At 38.7% G+C, this 10,216-nt stretch overlaps 2 protein-coding genes across 10 annotated transcripts; both read right to left on the reverse strand.

Moving 5' to 3' along the window:
• Positions 1-133: 133 nt before the first annotated feature.
• On the reverse strand, positions 134-8,412 carry LOC6541351 (tubulin polyglutamylase TTLL4). Of its 9 annotated transcripts, XM_001969850.3 has the most exons (12): positions 8,183-8,412; positions 7,904-8,115; positions 6,997-7,677; positions 5,901-6,724; positions 5,445-5,795; positions 5,033-5,390; positions 4,840-4,964; positions 4,343-4,782; positions 4,105-4,275; positions 3,748-4,026; positions 408-498; positions 134-340 (listed from the first exon to the last, which is right to left on the reverse strand). In XM_001969850.3, the coding sequence occupies exons 3-11, from the start codon at positions 7,590-7,592 to the stop codon at positions 433-435; spliced, it is 3,210 nt and encodes a 1,069-aa protein (XP_001969886.2). In that variant the 5' UTR covers positions 7,593-7,677; positions 7,904-8,115; positions 8,183-8,412; the 3' UTR covers positions 134-340; positions 408-432. The 9 variants fall into 9 exon arrangements, with proteins under 9 accessions (XP_001969886.2, XP_015014909.1, XP_026834504.1 ...); XM_015159423.2 differs by lacking the exon at positions 6,997-7,677 and having other exon boundaries at positions 7,908-8,115; positions 8,187-8,409; XM_026978703.1 differs by lacking the exon at positions 6,997-7,677 and having other exon boundaries at positions 8,187-8,409.
• A 168-nt stretch (positions 8,413-8,580) lies between these two features.
• LOC6543379 (putative nuclease HARBI1) lies at positions 8,581-10,014 on the reverse strand. The gene is made up of 3 exons (XM_001969851.3): positions 9,665-10,014; positions 8,850-9,534; positions 8,581-8,786 (listed from the first exon to the last, which is right to left on the reverse strand). Exons 1-3 carry the CDS (start codon positions 9,983-9,985, stop codon positions 8,668-8,670), a joined length of 1,125 nt encoding a protein of 374 aa, XP_001969887.1. The 5' UTR covers positions 9,986-10,014; the 3' UTR covers positions 8,581-8,667.
• Between the last annotated feature and the right edge of the window lie 202 nt (positions 10,015-10,216).

Consider the following 10,216-nt stretch of genomic DNA (forward strand, 5'->3'; position numbering starts at 1 on the left):
AAAGGTAATGTACATTTATTGCTCTACCAATCTGAAATGTTAATTGTTTCCTTTAAATATGTAAATGTTTTTGACTATAAAGATGCGTTGCTGGAAATGCATATTCGTATTCGCATTAAAAAAGCTAGATAAATGAGTTAACATATAATTTTATAATTCACTGCAACTTTTTCTAATTGAATTACATATAATTAGAATTACATATAAATTTCAATTGCTGCCGAGCACGTGCAATGCCATTTTAATCCTAATATTTCATTTTAAAATCAAAGACGTTTTGTTGCAGGCCAAACGGAGTGTTGATCAATTGAAAATATCTTTTCTGATGGAATTTCAAAGTCTAATAAAAGAAAAGAAATTCTGTGTGAGCAGTTGCAGGAAACGAACTCTAGAATGGGTCAGCTCACCTGGTCAACCCCTGAAATGTAGATGCTAGGATTCATTATCATCTTTTGTAGTATTTGGCGTCGCTAGGCTTTTATCTTCATCGTTCAAGTCCTAAATTAAAAATCGAACAGTTATTGAAAATGTATACAAAAGTTGAAGAGGTAAATTTAAATAGACGAAAGCGATTATAAAATACTATCGGATTTCCGAAGTTTTAAAACCAATAATTGGCAACTACTATACAAAACAACCAATTTAAATAAAAAATTCGCGAATTTCGGCCAGTGCATAGGATCACAGGCATGCATGACATACATAAAGTAGCAAGCAGAAGAAAGCAATAAACGATTAATAAACTAATAAAATTAGGTGTGCGCCTAAGATTTTACAACGGATTATATTACTTTGTAATCCCATGTACTTCTTATATGCAAATATAATTGTAGATACAATACAAAATAATATTAAATTGATTTTTGTCTATTTAACAATTATGTACTACGTTTACACGCTAATTAAAATACATTTTTCCATTTAAGAAAATATCCTTATAACAAGTTTGGTAAACTGTTTATATTTGAATGTACGTACTGTCCAATACAAAAAAAGAACATATTTATTAAGACAACTTATTTTAATTGGATGATTTTTTTTTGATTACTTACCCTTTGATATATATAAAGTAAATTATGGCTTTAAAAAACATACACATTTGATCGATTAAGCTGATGCTAGCCAGCGATTCTTTAAAAACTTTATGTGAAAACAAATTATTTTAAAGTTTTTTATTTAATAATTTTAGTAATTGCTAAGGCAAGCTTAAGCTAGATTTGGTCTGCCAATTTTCTGCAAAATGCTGTGTAATAACTTTCACAAAAATTTATTAAAAGAATCGTTACATTTGAATGGAAAGCCTTACTAGCCTAAATAAAAAACGAGTTTACGGCAATTAACATAAACAAATAATTTTCTAACGTTATCAAAGAAAACCCGAATCGCTATCAGACTATTAAGAGTAATCCGTTTGGTTCTTTGGGTCCCCACTACAGACCATTCTTCAGATTTTTTATTCCTTGACCATATTTAATAAAATTGATATTTTTGTCTTCTTTATAACGTAAACCGCGATTTCACTGGTCTTTATTAATATTTGACTTTGTAAACACCTCATTTATTGTTGATTTAAATAATTGGCAGTTCACTATAATTAATCAATAACATATTTACTGATTACTAAGAATTATATATTAAGTTCAGTATTAGCAATAACACTATTCCAATCTATTATAAAAAAAAGATCACAATTTAGTTACGAATTATGCAATTTTGGTAATGTCCAAACAGAGTACATTTTGATTTAAGTATTTGAATAGCCTATTTACAAGTACATCTGAATTTATTAATAGTAAATATCAAATATATACATGTGTTATTAAGACTAAGGTAATTGCACTAACAATAACAATAATGACTACCAATAATACGATGGCAGCGACTGTCACTTTAAAATCCATCTCATAAACTTGATGAAGTAATCCTGCAAATTTACAATTACAGCAAAACAAATTGATTTAATTGCATCAACGATTAGACAATAAAAAACTCGTTTAACTCTTTATAAATTGAAAAGAAAACGGATTACATTGCCATGATTTGCAAGGTATCAAAATGAGGAGATGTTTAGGATAAATACAAATAATAGAAGAGTATATCTATAAAATATTGAGTTGTGTTTAGCTCCACTATAAAAATGTTGGATCACCGAACTGAGCGTGACTACCACTAAATGGGTTATTGTTCAAGATGTCAGAAATGAAATGCATTTAAAAAATGAGCAGTGATGTGATTTTGTAATTTTTTGACGTAAAGCTAACTTTGCAGGTATACTTAAATAATAAGAATGTTGACTGTATAATCTTATTTTGTCCCAAGAAATATATTTTCTTGTCTCACAAATTTTTGTAAATATTCTATCAAAAGTACGTTTATTTTTTAAACTTAAGCTGCAACACTTAGAGCGACAACATAATGAGCAACCTATAAAAGATAACAAAATGATCCCCCGCAAAACATACTTAAAATGTTTTTCACTGCATATTTGTATTGAACGATATATATCTATACTTTTTTCGCTACATGAATAGTAAAAACATGATTTGCATTACCAATCAGTATTAACAAAGGTATAAGCATTGTAACAGATTATTTCCGTTTTCTACTGGTCATATGAGTTCAAAAAAAGGGTAAGAAGTCCGTGAATTATTAACCGTATAAAATAATGGTTACATGAAGAGTTTTGTTAAAATACACTACGTTTGCTATGGATTAAATCTTCAGGCGCAGGTAACTTTGCGATGGTCCGGTTTTAAAAATTTGTATAAATATGTTTTTTAGAATGTTATTTTTTGTGAAAGATTTGAGGTCAGCGCGTTGGATAAGCTATTTATGGACAGCCGGTTGAGGTAATATACCATTTAAAGACCCACCTGACGTTGAAAGAAAGTCTTGTTCTGGACTCAGGTGTAAGGAATATGCAGTGTGATCACCTTCAATATACTTCATATACGCAGAGACATAAAAAGAAATTATAGTGATGGTAACGTCGAACAGAAAAACACATGAAGGCAACGCAATGCAATACATATGGATTCGGTGAGCAATTTCTGTATTAAATTATTGCTATTGAAACATTTCAATTACATAAAACATCTGGATTTAGAACTATATATGGGGCCTGTCGGCAAAAGAGAACATCACTATTTGACCATCCCTCTACTTTTAATTTAATTTAAGCTTTGTTATTTACCTATGCATTACTGGTAAAGAAAACAAAATATTTTTACGTTATGGTAGTTAACCGGTAGAGATGACAAATACACTTTGTTGTCCTGGATATATTTTAAATAAAGACAGTACAATATTATAACAAGCTTACTGGTTTTCTCTATCTACTAATATTCGAGATTTTATTTTACGATGACTCTGCGTGGTCAACAGATAAGACTTACTATGGCAAAGAGCGCGGCACCGCCAAAAGAACGATTGTATAAATCTCCAACAGCCCTCAAAATTTAACAAAAGTCGAGAATTTATGAATATTTTAACTGATTTTTAGGACAGTATTTTTGTGTATAAAATAATTAAAAAGTGGGCAAATACTTAGTGTATGTATAGAATGCAGTGCTGTATGCACTTGGTTTGACAAAACAGGTTTTTTTATAAACGAAATAGGATAATAACTTAAGATATTAGTATTCTTTAAAAAATATCCTGCCCTACACATTTGTTTTGTATAATTCACGATTTATTTAAATGGGTCTTGTGAAAAGCTTCTGCACCATTGATGAATAAATTTCTCACCTTTTTGGCTGGAGGTGTAGGGACTTGAAGATGGTATTTGTTTTGACAATAATCGCGCAACAACGCAATCCCTTCTGTGCGATTGTTAGCGTAGCGCGATTCCCAGGCATCCAAAAGGCGATTGTAATACCGCGGACTGTCGTTGTATTTAAGGTACTTATGGGTTTGATCAGTTGGAAAGATGCGCTCCAGGGGTGCACATCGCGCAAGTTCATCCTCGGCTATGATAAGGCACCTCACATCATCGGGGGTCAGATTATTCAGGATCGCATTGACATACTGTTGTATTAAAATGGAAGAGTGAAGTGATTATGAATGTGATTTATCGAATCTGTGAGTATCAAATCTTCGATGTACCTCATTCCGATCTTCCATAGATTTTCGGGTAAATGTGTTATGTTTGATCTTTTCCTCGCGAGATAAGTAGTTGATGTAAAGTCGTTTGTCGTAGCACATTTGTGTGCCGGGAGGAAAGGAAAATTCTGCGGCCAGTTCTTTTTGTTTATCGAGAGATAGTTTTGGAGGTACCTTGAAATACGGATTGGTATATAAAACATACGTTCTCTATGTTACCATGTTAAATGTCCCCACTTACGTTGTACAGTGCTGTATTAAGAACGCCCTGCACTAAAGGCGCTTTGACATGAGCGTCTAGTGGCAGTTCCGAGTGTAAACTGGGTGAAATATTAACTTCCAAAAGCCAAGGAACCAGATCAGAGTCCAGAATAACATCGAAGCCAAATAGTTCGAAACAGCTGTACTTTGATTCAACATTTGCTCTTATCATGCTATTAATGCCATTCTCGCCAGCGAGAATCGTCCGAAGGACTAAACTTCTAAGAGCCTCCCACAGACAGTCGGTACGCACTCCTCGATTCGCCAAATACGTCCACAGAGACTTGATAGTCCACTTATGTCCGTGGCAGGCATTGACATCTTCGTTCTTCGAATAGTTTGAGGAAAACTTATTGATGCTGTAGTTGGTCAAATGCATACACCGATCATTCAAAGTGTCCGCCTTAGCACTGTACTTTACTGCACATAAGAAACTTTATTAATATACGGATCACTTGATTTTAGATATTTATTTACCCGAAGCGAAGCGTGCCAATCCGTTGTGGTACATGAATACTCGCAAGGGATTTACTGATGTAACTAAGACATACAGACGCAAGTCAAATTTACTACCATTTATTAGAAGCGGTCGCTCTATATACCTATGAAACAAATACAGAATATTTAAATGCTAAATATGATTGCGAATAAATATGATTACAATACTTACTTTTGTACGATAAGGGGCCTTCTCTTGGGTATCTGCCCCCACCGGTTAATAACCCTGATGCCAGCACCCCGAGCACTAGCTGGTGGCTTTATTATCCACTTAGTATTTCGCTGTGCATACTTCGGCCAATGCCTGCGCAGGGCTCCCAGATCATTGGGAATAATGTATGTGCGTGGCATGAATCCGAATTCCTTGTTGCTGTGCTTACCCATCTGCCTTTGCAGATTTTTCCAGCACGAATCCTTTCGACCGATGCGAAATGAACCGGGCAAGTGATTAATTTTCTGATACGATCTAATGGCCTTAAAACACGGTGACTTTAAATGCTTGCCCCATACGCCCATCCAGTCGTTGGTTTCTATTTGGCGAAAATCTTTATTAAACGAAATCTGATTGTTATGAAGAAACTCACTCTTTAGCATTCGCATTCCGCTGTTGGCCAGAATCAGACGAACTACCTTGGGCATTATGTTTGTAATGCGCCACTTTAGAACCCGATGTAGATCCGGCGGCACGCGAGGACCTCTTTTTGTGTTTGACGAAAAAGACAAATAAGGGGGCACATAGGGAAACAAACTGGGGACCAGGAGGGAATCCGGATTCTTCAGGTCATCCTCAGAAGACTGTGAAGACAAAAAGCTGGGCGTGCTTTGGGGCGATGAAAATCTATCCGCAGAGTGGGTGAGCTTGTAGGCATGGGCACGATAACCGTCCTCAGTGTCTGACAAAACACTCGCAGTGTCGCTTTCGTCGAAATTGGAAACTATTTGAGTAAACGATAAAGTAAACAATAGTTAGGTAGGCATTAACTTAATTTTGATTCATTTTCAATTAATGCAAAAAGAGGTCTTGGGAGAACTATTCTTACGATTATCGAGATCATCATCTTCTTCGAAGTCGTCATTACGATCGAAGTCAATGGCACTGCGGTGGTCTTCCTGTTTGTGTTCCGGCTCCAGCAATATGACCGTCTGTCCCTCGTCACCTGCACCGAGTGCCTTGGAGCCCTGCTGCTTTGCACTTACCCGCTGGGTGCTGAATTGCTGCTTGCGGCCCAGCCGTGGACTCTGAGTGCTGTACAGCAGGACTCGGTGAACCGTGGGCACTGGCTTTTTAGAAGACACGGCCCCACCTTTGGCCCTCTTTGGCGTCATGGGCAATCGGGGCATGGGCTGATCCGTCGACTTACGCATAACCTTTAATTCATTATTGTTGTTGTTAATAAGCGTGTCTCCGGAGTTATCCAGGACCGTATTTTCGGTCATTCTGCAGTAGCGCCGATGTACTCCCACCTGCTCCAGCCCATTGTCAATAACAACAACAGGGTCATAGCCATCTTTGATATCCCTGTAGTCCTCTCCGCTCTCAGGCTCTCCCCAGCCATTGTCCAAGTAATCGGCTTCCAAATCATTGCTTGGCAGCTTTTCCTTTAGCACGTGCATGTCATACTTTTGACCCTGCCAGCTCCTGTCCTCGGAATTGTTCCTTCGTCCAATGATAACCGTGTCATCGGCTTCTCGCGAATCCCTGCGACTGGCGCCGGCCTTTTGGAATTTACTCATTGGCAGTTTGCGGCTATTGGCAGCGGCAAACGTTGGCTTGGACAGTTTCTCCGCTCCACGGTTGTAAAAGTACGAAAAATAGTGCTGATAGTGCTGGTTCGTCGTCTGATACTGGACCGGGCGATCCGAGCTGAAAAACGAGAACGGAGAGCGGTTACTTACAACATGGCGAACAAAGGATTATGTTTATTGTTTACACATCTATGTATGTTCAATGAGTGTCTGTGGGTATATAGCTATGTACTCGCAACTAGAGTTTGTGTGGTATCTAACGGTAGTTTTCCAAATTGTAATTTTAAGACTCGAACACAACAACAACAAAATACGTGTGTGTGTGCGTGTACTGGAGGTATGTAGTTTCAACAAGCAGGACAATTAACAAAAAGGCATTTGCAAAATTACAGTATGTTATCCCAGGTCGGCTCTGGTGAATGGGAATTGAGTGGCCGATATCGGTCCGGACTATTGTCCACATATTCGGTGGACCCACGTCCCCCTCGGGCTTTCCGTTTCTTTAGCTCCGGATCGAAGTACACGATGGGTGGCTGCAACAACAACTGTTGTTGCTCCTTGTCAGCGCCATAGGATCTTGCCTGCTTGTACTGCGTATTGGAATGCTGATCCTCCGATCGCAGAACCGTCTGATAGACGTACTCGCAGCTCTTGTTGCCAGCTATCCGCTGGCTGACCAGCGAGTGCTGGCCAAATGCATCGGTAAACAGTGATGAGTCCGGCGCCGAATTGGCTGCCGATTGATGGTAGCTCGATCTGGCCGCTTGCTTGGTGGGAATTCTCTTTGTCGGCAGATTGTGGTTCTGGTTGGGCACTGGATTTTGATTCTGGTTCTGGCGATTGCTCCACGCAGGAGCGATCAGGTTGCAGTTATCGTAGCTATAGTAGCAAAACGTATTGTCCGCATTGCAGTAACGTGGCGCTGGGGCTCCATTGTTGTTCAGACTGTTGCTGGCTGGGATATTATAGCCGCTGTTGTTACGCATGTCAGATCCTGGTCATATAGTCATATATTTGTTGAGGGGTACTAAGCTCGTTGCGATCTCTGACTCCGCTAACCCAAAAAAAGGCCTACAACAAGTTTTAAATGCTGTGAATGATTTCTGATCGGATTTGGACGTAAGATTACGGATGCGGATTAATCATATCTGGTGGATAGATAGAGAGAAGCCAGAATGCATAGTATGCCACTCTGACGGTGAATATACATTATAGATTAACCCTCCTCCCCCCCTGAGGAGGAGCCATCCTGCATGGCTGCCACTCCGTAAACCAGGTCATATGTACAAAAACTTACTTGCCTCGCGATTTGTGACCTTTACTTTGTTGCTGCAGCTGGAAGGATTAACGGGCACGGAGCAGGATTGCGGTGGCGGTGGTGGTGTCGTTACTCTCCCCAAGCGCAGGACTCCCAAAATCTAGGTCACTGGCACTTGTCGTCAGCTCGGTGTGATTACATTGCCAGCACGAAAAATGCGCCAGGTAAATGTATGTAAATGGAGGCAAAAACTGAAATGCAAATCGAGCACACATCTTAGATTTTCATAATGATTGCGAAGACAACACCACAATATACCTACTATATAACTGATAGCAAATGCAAAATTTTGTCTATAAATATTTTGGCTTATTCGGTAACTCCAGTTAAGCGTGAAATTCTTAAACGTTCACTAAAACTTTTCACAGCCTATGACAACAAAAAACTAAACTACTGTTTTATTGAAGAACAGAATATCCATGTGCACAGTTTGGAGATGGCAGCGAGAGCACTTCGGAGCGTGAGCCACCTTGCGATAGGTATCGATTGCGCACGCAGCAGCTGTTCTGCCGATAGGGGAGTTCCCGGAAAAACTGTTTTAATCGCTCACCTTACCCGTTTAGTCTGGTTGTGAATCGGTAATCATGCGTTAGAAATAACAATAAGAAATTAAAACAAAGCTGTTTTAATTTGGATAAAAAGACTTAAGACATTGACAATACAGGGTTGCTTTTAATTGTTGTAATACTGAAAGTACAAATTGTATTGGTAATGTTGGGGATTTGTTGTACGAACTATATTTACTAGGAAGCAAAATGTGTTTTAATGAATTGTCTTCTATTGTTGTCCTCTCCGGATTTTGTGGACCTTCCTGTGGAATTGAAGAAAGTGGAATTGAATGGTGAAATGTTCTGTTCCGTATCTGAAAAGGAAAATTGTAAATTATTAAACATTAAGCTCTGTAGGATCCGTCCTGCCTGCTTACCAATGCTGGGATCGGCCCACTCCATTGCCATATTGTGTAGTATGGCCAACGCCGTAATCGTCTGTTTGGCAGATCCATGGGAGCCCTGTATTTCGGCGCCAAGGATACCGAAACGACTCATCAACAGATTGAGACACTTTCTAGCCGATGCGTAGGTGACCGCGTGTGCGTGGTTATACAGCTCTTCGGATTGGTTCCGCGGGAATCGAACCGGTGTGAACAGGGACGAGGAGCAACGCACCATTTCGTTGCCCAGCAGAATGCGACCACGGAACTCGTTCTGTTCGAAGCGATCCTTAATTTTGGACAGACCGAACATCTCGGTGTCGGTTAGCATTGAATGTTCCTCGATCAGTCGGATGTCGAGGTCCCTTATCTTATGAGCTGCATCGCAAACAATCTGGATGTGAAGCTCCTCCCTGTTGGGAAATAGCTCCTCTCTATCCAGATCAGTTGCACAGTTTTCCGTTTGAAACCTCACAGTTGTCTGCAGTAATGCCCCAATGACTTGCGGCATATTGGCAATAGCTTGAAAAGCAGATCCTGATCGCTCTTTTTCAGATAGAGTAGCCGGCATGCGTATATACCTGGAAGCTTTCGATGATAGAACCGAAGCCACGCGCCTCGTTATTTTTGCCAAGGTGCGCAGACTTACGCCGTGGGCCATTGCAGTTAATTTGGGGTGCTTTAATAGGGTAAAAATGCAGTACAAATTATTAGTTAACATTTTAGCGGGCATTTTTGAAAATCTGTTTAGTCGGTTTTGATGTACATACAAATTTGCAAGACTGCAATACAGAAATGTTTGACTTTACCTCTGTGCCACCCCATAACCGAATGGCGGAGAGAATTTGCAGATCTATTGGAACTTGCTCCCTTTTCAACGGCTCAAAATATTCAATTTCCAAGTCATCCCGTACAATTTCAATAATTCTGCGAAGGTTTTCCTTAGTGTATCTGTACTTTAGTCGGAACTTGTGTTCATTCAGATCCGTCAAGGGATTAAATCGTGGGTGCCTCTTCTTTACATGCGTGGCCCGCACTCGAGCATTTTTTTTTAAATTGAGAAAACATTGAAAGTCGTTAAAGTATTCAAAGTCCTTTAGAGATCTTTCAAATATTTGTATATCTTCCATTTTCACTTGTTTACTTGTTTAACAGGGTGGACGTTTTGTAAATGCTAGAAAATACCTCATATGTAGTCATCTTTAAATACTGTGGTATTTAAGGCTCTAGCAACGATTGAAATTTGGTTTACAAATTTCACACTTTAATTATTATTTATTTTATTTTAAGTATTTAATTAAATCTATTATTTATTTTTTGACAGTTGATTTTTAATCAACTTAATAATTAATTTAATAATC

This window comes from Drosophila erecta, unplaced genomic scaffold (assembly GCF_003286155.1).
Source record: "Drosophila erecta strain 14021-0224.00,06,07 unplaced genomic scaffold, DereRS2 tig00000055-arrow-pilon, whole genome shotgun sequence".
NCBI classification, from domain to species: domain Eukaryota; kingdom Metazoa; phylum Arthropoda; class Insecta; order Diptera; family Drosophilidae; genus Drosophila; species Drosophila erecta.

Coding starts and splice junctions, on each gene's coding strand:
- LOC6541351 (XM_001969850.3), bottom strand. CDS start 7,592: ATGCGTAACAACAGCGGCTATAATATCCCAGCCAGCAACAGTCTGAAC. Junction 5,796..5,900: donor AGATGATGATCTCGATAATC/GTAAGAATAGTT, acceptor TTACTCAAATAG/TTTCCAATTTCGACGAAAGC. Junction 4,276..4,342: donor TTAATACAGCACTGTACAAC/GTAAGTGGGGAC, acceptor CCGTATTTCAAG/GTACCTCCAAAACTATCTCT.
- LOC6543379 (XM_001969851.3), bottom strand. CDS start 9,985: ATGGAAGATATACAAATATTTGAAAGATCTCTAAAGGACTTTGAATAC. Junction 9,535..9,664: donor GGTTATGGGGTGGCACAGAG/GTAAAGTCAAAC, acceptor ACCCTATTAAAG/CACCCCAAATTAACTGCAAT. Junction 8,787..8,849: donor GTGGGCCGATCCCAGCATTG/GTAAGCAGGCAG, acceptor TTTCCTTTTCAG/ATACGGAACAGAACATTTCA.